The sequence below is a fragment of the Acinonyx jubatus genome, chromosome E2, assembly GCF_027475565.1.
Source record: "Acinonyx jubatus isolate Ajub_Pintada_27869175 chromosome E2, VMU_Ajub_asm_v1.0, whole genome shotgun sequence".
Taxonomy (NCBI): domain Eukaryota; kingdom Metazoa; phylum Chordata; class Mammalia; order Carnivora; family Felidae; genus Acinonyx; species Acinonyx jubatus.
Genome location: NC_069396.1, coordinates 50825789 through 50842364, shown reverse-complemented (window position 1 = coordinate 50842364; position 16576 = coordinate 50825789). Strand labels below are relative to the sequence as shown.

General features: G+C 55.7%; 2 protein-coding genes across 10 annotated transcripts in view; one reads left to right on the top strand and one right to left on the bottom strand.

Annotated features, from left to right (window-relative positions):
• Positions 1-2928: 2928 nt before the first annotated feature.
• Positions 2929-12597, bottom strand: FKRP (fukutin related protein). 3 transcript variants are annotated; one of them, XM_027037886.2, is made up of 3 exons: positions 12543-12597; positions 10869-10926; positions 2929-5764 (listed from the first exon to the last, which is right to left on the bottom strand). In XM_027037886.2, the coding sequence occupies exon 3, from the start codon at positions 5723-5725 to the stop codon at positions 4238-4240; it is 1488 nt and encodes a 495-aa protein (XP_026893687.1). In that variant the 5' UTR covers positions 5726-5764; positions 10869-10926; positions 12543-12597; the 3' UTR covers positions 2929-4237. The 3 variants fall into 3 exon arrangements, with proteins under 3 accessions (XP_026893687.1, XP_053067018.1, XP_026893686.1); XM_053211043.1 differs by having other exon boundaries at positions 10869-10923; positions 12543-12580; XM_027037885.2 differs by lacking the exon at positions 12543-12597 and having other exon boundaries at positions 10869-11293.
• Positions 12189-16576, top strand: part of STRN4 (striatin 4) — a 26173-nt gene continuing 21785 nt past the window's right edge. For 2 of the 7 annotated variants that reach the window (XM_053211037.1, XM_053211036.1), the window contains exon 1: positions 12189-12489. In XM_053211037.1, coding sequence (XP_053067012.1) covers positions 12208-12489 — 282 coding nt within the window. In that variant the 5' untranslated portion in view covers positions 12189-12207. Of the gene's footprint in view, positions 12490-13049; positions 13179-14247; positions 14270-16576 lie in introns of those variants that run through there. The other 5 variants (XM_053211038.1, XM_027036974.2, XM_053211039.1 and 2 more) reach the window with 4 other exon arrangements.

Genomic DNA, 16576 nt, shown 5'->3' with positions numbered 1-16576 from the left:
AGAATTGGAAACAGGCTCCAGGCTCTGAGCCATCAGCCCAGAGCCCGACACGGGGCTCCAACTCACGGACCGCGAGATCGTGACCTGGCTGAAGTCGGAGGCTTAACTGACTGCGCCACCCAGGTGCCCCAGCAATTGCATGAGTTTTGACAAGATACATACGTTAGTGAAACCCACCACATTCAAGATATACGATTCTCCCACCGCCCCCAGATTTCCTGCTGCTCCTTTGGGTCACTAAGGATTAGTTTGTCTCTTCTAGAATTTCACATTGGTGGAATTATATAGTATGTTGCCTTTTGCGCCCTGCTTCTCTTACTTTGCATCGTGCCTTTGAGATTTTAGTCATGTTTTTGCACAGACCAGTTTATTCCTTTTTGTGTTTAACCACCAAAGAGTATTCTGCTCTCCACCCTTCACGTTTGTTTATCCATTCACCTGTAATGGACACTGGGTGGTTTCCAGCTTGGGGCTAATGTATATAAAGGTGCATTTGTACATGGCTCTTTGCCTGCTCTCCACTTTCCATAGCAAATATTTTGCAATGCCCACGAAGGGTACACAAATATTTGCTGCTCGGTAAAGGGAGCGGACCATCCAACAGCATTTAAGACAGGGGGCCCCATTCCCTCCATCTATGCCCAGTGTTAACCCCTTGGTTGCCGGGGTCAGAGAGATCCAGGGAGTCCCCACGTCCAGCCGGGGGAGTGATAATACGGGGGCGCGGGGGGGGGGGGCTCATGGCAGTGGTCGTTTAGCAACAGGTTGAATCTATAATCTGATATTTTCATGTTTGAACCACCCTGAGGGCCACACCAGCGCATGTGATGGCTTGACTATCAGCTCTGGGAAAACCCTCTTGGCTCTGCTGAAATGGAATGAAATGAAATAGATAATATAACTCATCTGCGCATGACTTTATTTAAGTTTACTTTAGTTACCTCTATACCCAGTGTGGGGCTCAATCTCATGACCCTGAGAGCAAGAGTCACATGCTCTTTTGACGGAGCCCGCCAGGCGCCCCCTGCACATGATTTTAAAAACAATCTCTTAGGGGCGCCTGGGTGGCTCAGTCGGTTAAGCATGTGACTCTTGATTTTTGGCTCAGGTCCTGATCTCACAGTTCAGGGGTTCGAGCCCCACCTTGGTCAACACAGAGTCTGCTCGGGATTCTCTCTCTCCCTCTCTGCCCCCCCCCCCACTTGTGGTTGCACTCTCAAAATAAACTTAAAAAAAACCCCACACAACCCCCCCATCTCTCTATTGCCCTAAATGTAACAAAAAAGAAATAAAACGATAATTTATAACAGGAATTTTAATACGAAAATCTGTGGGGCAGAAGCGAGAACCCAAGGAGGTGGCTGGAAACACACGCTATTGGTGTTTGATTATCAAGAGCCATGTAGACCATGATTTTCAGAAATTGTTGACAATCCTTGGCCAGGTTTTGAACAAAACACCATACAAACTTGCCTCATTTAGGACCTATCAAAACCTTACAAAAAGGACTTTGTGTTTGCATGAATAGAGAGTTCGGTTCTGGGCTCAGATAATTTTTTTAATTAAATTTTAATGTTTATTTTTGAGAGAGAGAGAGAGAGACAAGAGTGGGAGTGGGGTACGGGCAGAGAGAGAGGGAGACACAGAGTCCGAAGCAGACTCCAGGCTCTGAACTGTCAGCACAGAGCCCGACGCGGGGCTTGAACTCACAGACCGCGAGATCATGACCTGAGCCTAAGTTGGATGCTTAACCGACTGAGCCACCCAGCTGCCCCTTTTGATTTCTAAACTTTATTTACTTTTTACTTATTTAAGTAATCCCTGCACCCGAGGTGGGGCTTGAACTCACGATCCAGAGATCAAGAGTTGCATGCTCTTCTGACTGAGCCAGCCGGACCACCCTGGGCTCCGACGATTCTTAACCAGGGTTTTCTGAGTGAGGCTAAAATTTGGTTAGTAGACATTGGTATGAATGTGCTGGTTTTTACAATACCGAAACATCTCTGTTCTAGCTAAAAGAGAAAGCATTAAACTCAGTAATACACATCCTCATATAAACTCCTTAATTCAAGTTAGTTGCTGCAGCAGGTTTTCTGCCAAATTATTACTTAATCGATAATAAAGACAGCGAATGCACAGAGCTGTCACACAGTATTAGAGAGGCTACAAAAGATTTTAGTGTAATTGCTGATAGTTCAAGAACAGTGAGGAGAGGAGAAAACACCAAAACGCCGTGGATAATGCCAAGAGAAATGATCTATTGAGACCCCAAGTCACCTGATGAAACTGAGCTCAGTGAGAAGTTGCCAGAAGCACTCGTTGTGGTTCCCTTATCAAATCACAGCTAAGGCAGGGTTACTTTATATATATTTTATATAATAAATAAATAAATAAGCGATATATATATTCATAAATATATACGAATATATATATGTATATATAGCTGTGTCACGAAATCACACCAACAATTTCTAAATAAGTTTCTAAATAAAACAAAATCATTGCAACAATTAAGAACGATGTGAGCTTCAGCTTATGTTCCTGGCAAACAACTTAAAGAAATATGTATACAGAGAGGGATCGTTTCCATTCTTTAGAGAATCAAAAAGAAATATTTAAATAGATGGATGCATATACTAACTTATATATTAATTTATATTACTGTACCTGTTACAAAAGGTTTTGGACATCACACATCCTTCACGAATGCCCTGTGGGGCATTTCAAAACCGCACGTGACAAGGGACGATGTTTTATTAGGTGGAGACGCCCTGCATATTATGGGACGTCTCCATCCCTGGGCCGTGGCTCTGGAGAGCCAAGAGCACCCCGTGATCACCCCAAATCATCCCCGTATGTTTCCCAAACGCTCCACAGAAACCCAACAGTCTCGGGGCCATTTGCGGGTTCAGTGGCTAAAAACAGAGGCTGTGTTCTAAGAAGTCAGGCTTTGGACATCTGAGTCTCAGGAGACTGGGACAAATTCGCATGCGTCTTCCCTCTTGCTGGCCTGTGAGGTCTCCTCCTCCAAGGGCTTCATGTGTCTGCAATGACACCGATCCCCCACACCCGACCTATAGGTTCAGGGAGGCCGTGACTTGCCTAAGATGACCAGGAAAATAAGTGGCCAAGCCAGGAGCCAACCCCAGCCTTGATTCCTGACCCCTTTACCACTCAAGTGCCACCCAGCACCCAGTCACCTCCATTTCTTAGGTGCAAAGCAGAGTTTCGGAGACGCAGAGCGGTACCACAGAGAGGGGCATAGTATCCAACTTCTGTGTGGGCTCCAGACTGACTGCCTGGGTTCAAGTCCCTGCTCGGTCACTTCCCAAGCTGTCTGACCTTGGGCAAATGGCTTTACCATTCTAGCCTCAGTTTGCTCCCCTGTGAAATGGAAATAATAGCAGCTCTCACCTCAGGACCTGGGGGTGAGACATAAATCAGTGAATCTGTGTGAAATACTGAGAAGGATGCCTGGCACACGGTATGTGCTGAGTAACGTGAGTTATGACGACTGTTTATCCGGCCTTGCAGTGGGCTAACAGGTGCAGAGAGCTGAAATAATGAGGTAACACCGTTAACATGGAGTGGGGCCGGCATCCAGGACCCGGTTCTTAACCATAGCTGCAGCTCAGGGCTCCGAGCCTGTTCCCTCCTCTGGAAGAGGAGGTCAAGAGCAGCATGCACCTCCCGGGGCCCTCGAAGGGCGATAGTTATCCGGTCCTGCAAGACACTGGGGATTAGAGAGGCCTGAGACTCAGGAGTCAGGAAAGCTACAGAACAACGGAGGGGACAGGCTTACCGGCGCCTTGGCCCCACAGCAGGACAACGGCGCCCCCTGGTGGCGGAAGCAGCCCCAGCAACCAAGTGCCCCACGGACTGTGAGCTGGACAGAGGGCGCTCATTGAATCCCGGAAGAAACTGAGGCACAGAGAAGCTGGGACAGTCGCCCAGGCCCACCTAAGTCGCAAGTGGTAGAGCTGGGGTTTTGGTCGCGGCAGTCCAGCTCAGAACCCACACGCTTTCCTCTTTACAAAATGTGTCCGTGCTCTGAATAAAGCCCACGCTCTCGTTAATCTTGGGCAGCGTAGGTCTTCGACGTCCGGGCCTGTGCTGGGCCTTGCAGGACAGCTGGGCATCCCCGGCCCGCCCACCAAACGCCAGCGGCGCCGAAGCAAAGGCCAGCTCCCCGCGCATGAGCGTTCTTCTCCCGACCCCAAGAGCGGCCGCTGGAGCCTCAGCCGCTTCCCGCCAAACTCAGGAGTGAGGGGTTGGGGTACTCCGGGTTCTCGATGACCCCGGGGCCGAACTTGAGCTCCAGGAAGCGACGGTAGTTGTTAGGCGCCTGCGCCACGAAGCCAGCGAAGGGCAGGGGCACGAGAGGCTGCAGGAAGTGTTCGGGGAACTCGACATCCTGCCGGTGGTCCAGCCACGTGTCCTTGGTCATGACCCCGTTGCGGGGGTAGAAAGGCCACAGGTCCACGTGCAGATGGTTGCTCTCGCTGTACTGCACGCGGAAGAAGTCGCCCTCTACGGCCTTCTCCCACACGAAGCCGCGCTCGTCCACCACCGAGCCCGCCTCGGCGCCGCGCAGCTGCTCGCAGTTGCCCACGTCCTCCAGGTAGATGCCCAGGTCCACGTCGTAGTCCCACGGGATGATGTCCCCGTGGCGGGCGGCCCCCAGCAGCGAGCCGCCCTCCAGCCAGTAGCGCACGCCCGCCGCCTCCAGCACGCCCACCACGTAGCGGGCGGTCTCGCGCAGCGCGCGCAGGCAGCACGGCGGCGTCCAGCGCTGCTCGTACAGGTAGGCCGGCGTGTCGCCCACCACCGTCCCGAAGCAGCGCGGCGTCTCCTTGCTGCAGCCGAACCACTCGAGCCGCCCGCCCTCCCCGCTCACCAGGCGGATGCCCAGCGCGCGCAGCAGCGCCGCCCGCCGCGCGCGCCCCTCGCGCTCCGCCTTCCAGCGCGCGTGGGCCGTGGCCAGCGGGGGCAGGCGCGCCGCGCCGAACGGCAGGTCCAGCAGCCGCACGGCCCAGCCGCGGAGGGCCGTCTGCAGGAAGAGGCCGGTGCCCACCGGCCGGGCCAGGGGCGCCGACAGGTTGAAGAGGTCGCGGGAGCGCAGGAGCACCACGGCGTCTCCGTCCAGGGCGTCGCAGCGGGGCGCGGACGGGGCGGGGCCGTAGCGGGCGGTCCACTCGCGCAGGCTGACGTTCAGGGCCAAGCAGCGGGCGGGGTTGGCGGAGGCGACGGGGGCGGCCACCAGGCGTGCACCTCCGGCCCGGAGCGCCTCCACCATGTGCTCCAGCTGGCCCGGTACCTCGGCCCTAGCCCCGTCGGGCACCAGGGCCACGAATTCGGTGGCTACATAGGTCTCGGGGCGCGAGGCGGCGGCGGGCCGGTCCAGGGCGGGCTGGAGTAGCGCCAGACGAACGTTGGGAACCCGGGGCAGGGCCAGGGGTGGGTAGGGGAGCGTGTCGGCGGCCACCACCACCGGCTGGGCCGCGTCCTGTTGCAGGAAGGAGTCCACCAGCTCTGGCACCGCGTTGTCGAAGGCCTCGAACTCGCGCACCAGGACGGTGACGCGGGGGCCGGCGGCAGCTCCACGGCGGGGACCCCGGGCCCGGGAGTTCCTGGGCTGGTGCTGTAGCCACGAGACATAGAAGAGGACCAGGAGGTTGAGAGTGATGGCGGCTGCCAGGACAGCCTGGCAGCGGGTGAGCCGCATGGGGCCAAAGTCGGGCCCTAGCTGGGCCTCCAGGGCATCCTGGGGAGGGAGAATGAAAGGGGAGGCTGGAGCTGGTTGTCAGAAACCTCCTACCAGACCTCCTTAATCCTCAGCATTGCCCTTCTCTCCCAGCCCTTTCTCTATGTAGTGTCAGCTCTGACTTGCCCTCCTCCAGGAAGCCCTCTCTGACTTCCCATCCACCTCCCTCTGGGCTCCTTCAGCTCCTTGGGTTCTCCCACCCTAGTCCACCACTCTCCGTCATTACTGCGTGGGGGCAGGTCTGCATCCTCCCACTGGATTGTGAGACCCATGAGGGCCGGCCCTGAGCTGGTCTCCATCACTGCTGGGTCCCACGTTCCACCCAGCACAGGACCTGGTGCTTAGCAAGTTTTTATCAAGTGATTCACCTTCCCTTCTTCCTTGTTCAATCCCACCTATTCCTTATCCTTTTCTTTGTCGACTTCTCATTCTGTTTTGGGTTCGATTAGAAATGCCCAACTCTATCCCCGAGCCCAGGCTGCACCTTCTGCTCCACCGTTCCCTCCTCCAGGAAGCCCCTCCTGATCTCTCTCTCCTGTCCCTCTCACACCCTGTCCGGGCTGCAGGTGGGGAGGGGAGGCTGCAGCATGGGCACCGAGCCCCTCCCCCACAGTCCCCTTCTCACTTCCTCAACTCCTGTGCCATCTGGTCATCTGATGGTCGGCCAGATTGGTTTGGTTTTGCAAGAAAAGCTAGAAATGTTTTCTTAAATCAGAATTATCCCAGTTTTTAATACTGCCTACTCATTAAATTAAACAACCACCACGGACTGGATCACACTCCTAGAAACATAGGGGCGCCTGCCTGGCCCAGTCCATTCAGCATCAGACTCTTGATTTCGGCTCAGGTCATGATCTCACGGTTCATGGGCTCGAGTCCCACCTCCGGCTCTGTGCTGTCAGCACAGAGCCTGCTTGGGGTTCTGTCTCTTCTCTCTCTCTCTCTGCCCCTCCTCCGTGCTCGCTCTCTCTCAAAATAAATAAACTTAACAAACAAACAAATTCCTGGAGCCAGAAAGTAGAAAGGTGGTTGCCAGGGGCTGTGAGGAGGGTGAAATGGAGTTGTTTAATGGGTATAGATTTCCAGTTTTGCAAGATTGAGGAAGTTCTGGAAACTGCACAATAATGTCGAATATATACAACACTATTGAACTACGCGCTTAAGAATTGTTTAGATGAGGGGTGCCTGGGTGGCTCAGTCGGTTAAGCGTCTGACTTCGGCTCGGGTGTCGAGCTCTGTGCTGACAGCTCAGAGCCCGGAGCCTGCTTCGGATTCTGTGTCTCCGTCTTTCTCTGCCCCTCCCTTGCTCATGCTCATGCTCTGTCTCTCAAAAATAAATGTAAAAAATGAAAAAAAATTTGTTTAGATGATAAATTTTGCTTTGTGTATTTTATTACAACTCAAAAAAAATTTTTTTAATGTTTAGTTTTGAGAGAGAGCGCGAACAGGGGAGGGGCAGAGAGAGAGGGAGACATAGAATCTGAATCAGGCTCCGGGCTCTGAGCTGTCCGCACAGAGCCCGCCATGGGGTTCCAACTCAGGAATGGTGAGATCGTGACCTGAGCCGAAGTCGGATGCTTCACCGACTGAGCCACCCAGGCGCCCCCACAACTAAAATTTTTTTAAATGTTGGTTTGTTGAGAGAGCATGAGCAGGGAAGGGACAAAGACAGACAATCCCAAGCAGGCTCTTGCTGTCAGCACAGAGCCTGACAGGGGGCTTGAACTCAAGAACCATGAGATCACGACCTGAGCCGAAATCAAGAGTCAGCCGCTTAACAGGGAGTCACCCAGTTCCCCCTAGAATTTTTTTTTTTTTTTTTTTTTTTTTTTTTTTTTTTTAAGGGGAGTGGGACAGCCCAAAAGAGGCTGGGGAGGTAGGGGACGCCCACTCTTCATTCATTGGCCGCACTCCTAAGCAACCTCCAGGTGGCGCTGCCTCCCTGTGCCCCGCACAACTTTGAAGCTCTGGCTGGTCTCTGGCACAGGAGTAGATACTCAGAATGTTTTTCCATGAGGGATTTCCATGGGTTTCTACTCCTCCCGGGAAGGGTGACATCAGAGATCCAGCTAATCTTCCCACCCACCTAAATACTTCTGACCAAAGCTCCCCCTTGGGCCCGGGTCCACCCAGATCCCCCCTCAGCCTCCCCGGTCTCCTTTTTTTTTTTTTTTTTAATGTTTTTATTTATTTTTGAGAGGGAGCGAGCATGTGTGAGGCAGAGGAGGGGCAGAGAGAGGGAGACTGAGGATCTGAAGAGGGCTCTGTACTGACAGCAGAGAGCCTGATGTGGGGCTTGAACCCTCAAATGCAAGATCATGACCTGAGCTCAACTGACTGAGCCACCCAGGCACCCCTCCCTGGTCTCCTGACTAAATCCCCTCCTCGTGGCAGCCAGAGAGGTTTTCATAAAGCACAAACCTGACCTCTCCCTCCCTGGTCCGAACCTGCCATGGCTCTTCGGTAACCCGAGGAGAAAGTTTAAGTTTCTTACAACATCCCGCGAGCCCTTGGGTGACCTGTCCCTTGCTGGCCCACCGGGTCCAGCCCCGTCTCCTGCCATGTGTCAGACTCTGTGCCTAAGCCACCTTGGACTTCGCCTCAAACAGATCTTATTTCTAAGCCTTTGGACATTCTGTTCCTTCTGCTTCTCCTCCCAAACACCCCTCCTCCCCGTGCCTCTTTTCTCCTGGAGAACACCTACTTACGCTTTAGGCCTCGGCTCTGATGGCTCCTCTCCCAGGAAGCCCTCCCCGAACCCCAGGCTGGGTCAGAAGTCCTCCCTGGGCCCCCCATGCCCCAAGTTCCTGAAGCCAAACTCTGCACTATGTGGCCTGAGTCTTCCTGCCTCTTCCCACTCTATCTCCTACCAGGAATAGGCTCCTATCTCTCTTCACCCATCCCAGGCCTGTTTCCCCTTCTCTGACCCGCCTCGGCTGACACTTAAGAATCCAAGTTGCACTTTAAGAGCAACTTTTATTTTTATGTTTATTTTTTGATAGAGAGGGGGGGTGGATCTGAAGTGCGCTCTGCACTGATGGCAGAGAACCTGATGTGGGGCTTGAACTCACAAACTCTGAGATCGTGACCTGAGCCGAAGTCGGACACTTAATTGACTGAGCCACCGAGGCGCCCTAACAACTTAAGTTTTAGAACCTTGGAATTGCCTTCTGGATCTTAGATTGATTCTTCCTTCCTTCAGTCCTTCCCTCTGTTTGTGGAACTCCTACAATGTGCCAGGCACTGTTTGAGGCACTGGGGACACAGCAGTGGACACATGGCACACAAAGACAGACAGCAACCCTGACCTCACATTACTGGGGGGGGGGGGGGGGAGGAGACTTCGGAACCACAGACTCTTTGGGGTCTTAAAAATCTTAGACGCTTAGAGCGTATGTACATAGAAGCACAGGAGAGATCACGGATAGTTTCGGAACCTTCTGAAGATTCTAAAAAGAGACCATCATCCTGCCGTGTCCGCATCTCCCAACAGTCTGTTCCCCACTCAGCGCCCAGAGGCATCCTGTTAAAACTCAAATTAGATCCCGTCCTGCGTCTGCTCAGACCCTTCTGTGGCCCACAACTCACTCAAGGGAAAAGCCGAGTCTTTACCGGGGCCCCCTGGGCTCTGTCTAATCCTCCACCCCCTCCCACTCTTAGCTCCAGACGCGCTGCCCGCCGAACACCAGCGTTCAAATACATCCGGGACACCACGGCCAAAGATCAGCGGCTCCTTCTGCCCGGAAGCTCATCCCCAGGTCTCCACATGGCTCCTCCCTCCTGGCCTTCAGGCCTCTCCTCAAATGTCACCTGTCCAGTGAGCCCTCTCTTTGGCTTTTCTTTCTCAAAATGCATCTCCCCGTCACCCACGTATTTCGTGCGCCCCACCCATCCCTGCGTTTTCTCCCCTCATCGTTATCACGTAGATTTCACTTATTATTTTGTTCCCTGATGTATACTCAGGGCACAGCTCAGTGCCTGACACATAGCAGGTGCTTAATAAATTTGTGTGGCACCAGTGACTGAGTCTAGGTGTTCAGATGGGGAACGTGGGGCTCAGAGATAGAAACCATGGAGAACTCAGGTCTCTACTTCTCAGGCCCTGGCTATTGGAATGCTCTGTCTGGCTGACTCTAGGCCCCAAGATGCCCAGCCGGACAGAGGACAGAAATGGGGTCCTCAGAGACCAGTGAGTATGACAGTCAGACGAGCAAGCGAAGGCACCAGAGAATAAAGAGAAAGGAATCATCCAGCCCCCTGACTAGGTTGCTCTTGGCTTCCCCAACTATGAGGGCTCAAATCTCCTTTATCGAGGCAAAGTGGATGAAATGATGATTTTGAAGGTGCGAATGTTCTCTCTCTGAATCCCATCAGGATGACGCTATCAACGATTCTAGCCAATCGTGATACGCCAGACCCCTTTCTAAGCACTTTACACATAGGAACTTGTTTGCTCTTCAAGTTCTGATCACATTTAGAGATGAGAAAACTGCAGCACAGAGAAGTGAAGTCACTCGTTCAAGGTCACACAGCTGGCAGATGGTGGACCCAGATGTGACTCCCAAACCTGGCGAGTTTTGTCCAGTTTATTGTTTTCAACCAATAAACTCTGCTATCCCTCTTGAGTCCACTCAAGACAGCCCAGCTCTCTGTCCACCCTCAGCGAACATTCTGCAGGTGCTTTCAAAGCTGAATATGGCGTATTCCGTACTTCAACCCATCAACTCTTCTGGGGACTCGGGAAGGTGGAGGCAGTCATTGGGCGGGCCCTCCAGAGGTGAGCAGACAAAAACCACACTCACAACTTACAGATAGGTCAGGAGACCAGCAGGGGGTGTGGCAGAGGAAAGAGGGTCAGGGAAGGAGAGGACAGTTAAGAGGAGACTTTGTGTCTCTCCATGTCCCATCAAACAAGGGTCAGTGGATCCAGATTCCCTTCAGGCCTAGGTTCACCCGGCCTGAGCTCTGATCTGGACTGAGTCTTAGCTGCTGCATCTGCGGGGTGCGAATGTGGCAGGTGAAGAAAATGAGCGATGTGTAGGAACGGCTTTGGGGAGAAGGGCGATTTCCACCTGAGTGCTGGTGACACTGTGGGACTTCTTACCTCCTAGGCTGCTGTGGGAGCTCCCGGTGGGCGGTTCCAGACCAGCTCAAATGCACTGCTGAGGGGACAAGGACCAGAAAACCCCAAATCAGCCAATTTTGCACAAGAGAATTTTGCACATCTTACCTACAGAAGTGGCAGCGAGAAGGTCAGAGAATCCTTTTTCTTGAAGTTCCATAAGCTCAGGCACCACCTGGAGTGTCTCAGGAGTGGGTGGGAAGGGTGTCAGTTACCACAGCGACCTATAACCATCCCTTTCTTATGAATGTGTCCAGAGAGGTGGGGCTAGAAGTGACCAGAGCTGTTACCATGACAACGCCTTCCCTAGACACACTCCATCCTGAGACACAATCCTAAAACATCCCCTGCCTTGGTGGGCCTGGTTCCTAGGGTCCCTGGAAGAGGGCGGGGGGGGGGGGGGGTGGGTGGGGAAGGGTGGGAGGTGGGGCTGCTCTTGTTACCATAGTAACCAGGGCTTGCCCTTGCCCGTCTCCACCTCCTGGTCCAGGCCCTGTAACCATAGCAACTAGCCCTCCGCAGAGCATCTTCTCCTCTAAATAAAAACACCTGGTTGGTTTGGGCCACAGGCCTCCCACAACGAGAAAGAGGGGGGATCCGGTTACCATGGTAATGCCAGCTGGGCGGCTAGGGGGAGGGGTTGGGAAAGAGGTGTTCTCTCAGCAGTCAGTGTCCTTGGGGCTGGGGTCCTTGCTACCTGAGTGCTAGGTGAGGTTGCCATAGTAACCGAATGAGGGTGGGGGCAGAAGGACCACCAGGGGCTTAGGTTACCTTAGCAACCTTCCCCAAGTCCAGTGACAGGGCAGGTTTGGGACTTCATAACCACAAAGGGGGAGGCTTCCAGACCGCGGAAGGGTTACCATGACTACTGACCCCGGCCAGGAATCAGAGAGGATGGGGCCATCGCAGAAATCACCCTTGGTGGTCGCCCTTTCTCTCTGACACTGTTTGTCCAGGAGAGTGGCATTTGGGTCTGGAGGGGGTTAGAATCTTTCTTTGGGGCGAAGGGGCAGGAAACGGCCCCTCCCAAAGTCCCGCTTTTCCTAGGGGCGACCCTAGTGCTGGGCCTGGGTCTCCTGAGCTTTCCTCGAGGTGCGTGCTTCCGTCCCGCCCCCTCCCGCCCACCCGCGCGCGCGCGCGCGCGCGCGCTTTCGGGGTCGACCCGGGTGGGCGAGGCGCGCGCCGGGCCTCGTTCCCATCACCGGCCCCCCCGGCCCCCGCCAAGCGCGCGCGCGGGCGGTGCGCGCGGGGGGGCGGGGGGGGGTACGGCCGCGCAGGCGCGCGAGGCACAGCGGGCGCGCGGGCCGGCCCCGGGGCCTCCATGATGGAGGAGCGAGCGGCCGCCGCGGTCGCCGCCGCCGCCTCCTCCTGCCGCCCGCTCGGCTCCGGCGCGGGCCCCGGCCCGACGGGGGCGGCCCCGGCCTCTGCCGCTGCCCCGGGGCCCGGCCCGGCCGGTAAGGGAGGCGGCGGCGGAGGCAGCCCGGGGCCTTCAGCGGGGCCCGAGCCCCTGAGCCTGCCCGGGATCCTGCACTTTATCCAGCACGAGTGGGCGCGCTTCGAAGCGGAGAAGGCCCGCTGGGAGGCCGAGCGCGCCGAGCTGCAGGTGAGCGCCGCCCCGGGACCCCCGACCCCCCGCCCGGCCCGGCCCGGCCTCACCCGCCGCCGCCGCCGCCGCCATCTTGGAGCAATGGCCGCCGGGACGGCCGGGGGGGGGGCGGGAGGGGACCGCGACCGGCCCGGAGACCGAGAGAGGGGCCGTCCGAGGCTCCTGAGGCACCCGACGGCTCGAGGCGGGAGGGGGCGGGAGAGCCCGACCGGGGCCGGCCGAGAGGAGGCGCGCAGGGCATCGGACCCGGCTGCGAGTGGGAGTGGGAGCGAGCGGACCGGCAGACGGGTTCCCGGGAGAGGGGCCTCGGGCCCTGAGGGGAGCCCAGGAGAACTCAGCGGAGGGTGGTGGGAGGAGTTGGGGGGGGGGTTCTTGTTGGGAGTGAGCGGAAGCCCGAAGGGTGCCCCGGGGTTCCCACCCCCGTCCCCGACCAGGTGAGGGTTGGAGGTGGAGCCTGATGGGGTTTAGAGGGGAGAGAGCGGAGGTCGGGGGGGGGGGGGGGGGGGACTTGGGAGCCGTCGAGGGCCAGAGTGGAACGAGCGGGGGACCGGCCTGCGTAGGAAGAGGAAGTCAGGGAGCCTGGGACGGGGTGTGTTTCGGATTGTTTGGACGGTGGAGGCGAAACGAAAAGACGGCTGTATGAGGACTCGGGATGAGAGGAGAGCCTCGAGGGGTCCAGGAGGAAGATGTGTGCCCTTCCCTTTCAGGAGGGAACTTTGGGGAGGCCTGGCCTGTGTGGCTGAACAGTGCAGGGAGGCGTCCCCGGGGACAGAAGCATGGACAGGGCCAGGACTTGCTAGGCGCCTGTATGGAAGAGCTGCGGAGCGGAAACTCTAGTTTTGGGAGTGAGTGGGTGTGGGGGAGGGGGCGGGAGGAGGGGGGATTTGAGACGGGAGGTGTGTGCAGATGTCAGGTGGAGAACCCTGGACTGGAGTGCGCTGGCGTCCAACGTGGAGATAAGGGGACCTGGGATGGGGACAGGGAGGAGGAATCCAGGGGCACCTGGAAGATGGCAGGGGGAGCATTTTGCAGAGCAGGTAGACAGCATAGAAGAAGCATCTTAGAAGGACCCCGGGAGGAGATATGTTTGTGGAAGTTTCCGGGAGAGGACCCCATGGTTTGTGGAGTAGTTTGGGAGAGGAGTGTGCCCAGGGATGATGTTTGGGAGAGCTTGAGGAATTGGCCTGGGTTACGTGACCTTGAGAAGTGCGGGTCCGCTTGCTGAGCGCTCCGCAGAGCAGAGCTGGGGCGTCAGAGTTGTGAGGATATGAAGGGATCCGGGGATGGGCAGCAAGGATTCTGAGGGTTCCTGGGCTGGGGTATAATTAGCAGGAGCTGGTCCCAATTCTAGCAGCCCATCTCTCTCCTTCCGGCTCACTGTTTTCCTGTCCAGTTGATGTGGGGACCCAAATAACTGATTAGAATTTTGTCCAGAGGAAGAATAAAGAGAGCGTTCCGCAAGTCTCCCACCCCTAGGGAGGGATCTTAGCTGTGTGGTAGCTGGGGCTCGGCACTGAGGTGGGAGAGGAACCCTTATGTAAGCACCCCTCACTTTTGCGTTCGATTCGCAGTTTCCGGAGCTCTTCCCCAGCGTACATCTCTCATCAGATCTCAATACCCCATTATGTAGACAGGGCCAGTGTCATTGCCCTCATTCAGCTTGTTGCTGAAACTGATGCCAGCCGCTGTTTAGTGAGCACATAGGAGGGGCCAGGCCTGTATGAAGCACTTTAGCTAGAGACATGGTATCGTTTAATCCTTGCAGCATTCAGCAAGGGTAAGTAATAGCATTCCCCCCACCACCCTGCCGTTGGAGAAAAGAATCCCAAAAGGAAAGGGAGGCTCTAGGACAGTCAGAGATTGATCTAGGATCACAGCCTGTGGGTAGAAGGGCTGGTCTATGGGCTTTTAAAAGCACATGCTCTATACCTCTCTGCTGTCCAGTACAGATGAGGAAACTGTTCCCAGGAAGCCCAGTGGCCTCCTCAGGATCATCCAAACAGTCATAGGCAGACCCGGGATTGCATTTTGGTCTCTGGGACCGCATGCCGGTGCACCCTACAGCACCCACCCTACCACTGTCCCGTATTTGTGATGAACGAGAGAAGAGTTATGTTTATTCCCTCCCTCAGTGGCTCTTGGCAGGAACTCACGAACAGGACCCAGTTAGGCTCTCCCAGGTCTAGGCTGCGGCGTTAACTTACTTTGTATTTTTGTTTGCTGTTCGTTCCGTCCCGTTAATAAAAGCGCACAGATCTCAGGAGTGTTTGCGTGTGTGTATATGCACGTATATAAGTGTGTACTTACGAGTGAGAGGGAAAATTCCCCCTCTTGTCCCTTCCCTGCTCTCCCCTGAAACTGTTACTGCTGTAAAAGTAGTTCAGCTCTGCCCTGTGTGATATGCAAGGTCTGTTATACGTATCATTTTGTGACTTTTTGCACAGTCTCTGTGTCTTGATGTTCCTTTCCTATCAGCACAGAGAGCTCTCTTGTTACTTTTGATAACTACATTGGGCTGGATGTTTGCACCATTCCTCCTTTAGATGACCTTGTGGACAGATTTTAGCCTGTTTCCAGTTTTTCCTTCAGAAACGGTGGCGGTGACTATCTTTGCAGGGCAGGTGGATGGGATGATAGAATAGATACGCTTATGAGACGGTGATGGGTTCTGCCAGGTTACCCGGCGGTCACACCCCCAATAGCAGCACCTTTTTCTGCATACCTGTGCCCAGAATACTTACCGCTTGCTTACAGAAGTGTGACTTCTCCCTCCCGTGAGGTCCTTTAAGGCCTGTGCTGTGTCAGACTTTTGCGAGGAGCCCTGAATGCCTTTTCTCCAAATAGCTGAGCTACAGCTGCTCCTGGCACAGGACCTGCTGAGCGTCAGTGTGCGCTAGACGAGGCAGCCCCTCGTGTGGTCCTGCCAGGAGGTACCTAAGGATTGGAGCAGGGAGGTGGCACGGATGTGGTCTGACGATACGCAGGACTTTGTCAGGTGGGGGATTCTGAGAGGCAGGCAGCCCGGTTCCTGCCCTTCAGAAACTTCCAGGCTAACAGAGGAGGCGCGTGTGCACAGGAGGCTGCAGAGAACCGTGTACACGTTCACACGCAAGCTGGGTACTTGATGGGGTGCCTCTGCTTGAAGCACAGTGGTCGTTTCAAGAAAGCATAAAATATTTTAACGAAAACGTAAGTTGAAGTCGCAAATATTTGTGTTTTGTAGATCATGTGTGTTGCGAATTTAGGGTAAATCAACTCAGGGTAAAGTAAGCACGAGAGGTCACACACAAACCCTATCGCTTATCGACCCATGGCACCTCTGGGGAGGGGAGCTGCTTGAGGACAGGAGGAACCTCTCGGGGGACTCTCAGCTGGATGCCCACTTAGGAGCAGCGAGGGCGAGTAGTGGTGAGTGTGGCAGCAGGGAAGGTGTGGAACTGGCCACTCCCCACTTCCAGCCTCACTAGGGGCTCCGATGGATGGGGGGGGGGGGGGGTGCGTCCTCCCTGCGAGGAGCCCGTGCAGCTTGGGAAGGAGGAGTGCAGGAGACACAGGGCTCGGTGGGTCCAGAAGGGGAGCACACGGGACTGGGGGCTGGGACAGGAAGCCCAGCACCAGCTCCTGGGAGGATTGAGATGCTGAGGCTCCCGGGAAGCCTTTCCGCGCTGCCTGGCTGGAAAGGGGGAGCAGCAGCAGGAGAGGTGGCGGCTGAGTTTGGGCACGGATCTGGGGTGGGGGAGGGGGTGTGCTAACAGTCGGGCCAGAGGGAGTGGCAGCGGGTGGATGTGGTGGGTAGAGAAACTTCCAGATCCTGGGCTTACGTGCCAGCCTACCATGGCACTCAGGTCAGACAGACAGCACGGGCTGCCGGCATTTTCAGAGGTAGGAGGGACTGGCCCCTGACGCTTCCCCTTTCCATGGGATTCTGTTGAGTTGGTTCGGGGCTTCAACCACATGTTTGGGGTTCTCTCTCTCCTCCCTCTGCCAGAGGAACCGGGGAAGGGACAGCGGAGCAGAGTGGGCTGAGCCAGGTTCTTGCACCATAATTAGGAGAAGGGAGATGGGGACTTGACGTGGTGGTAAC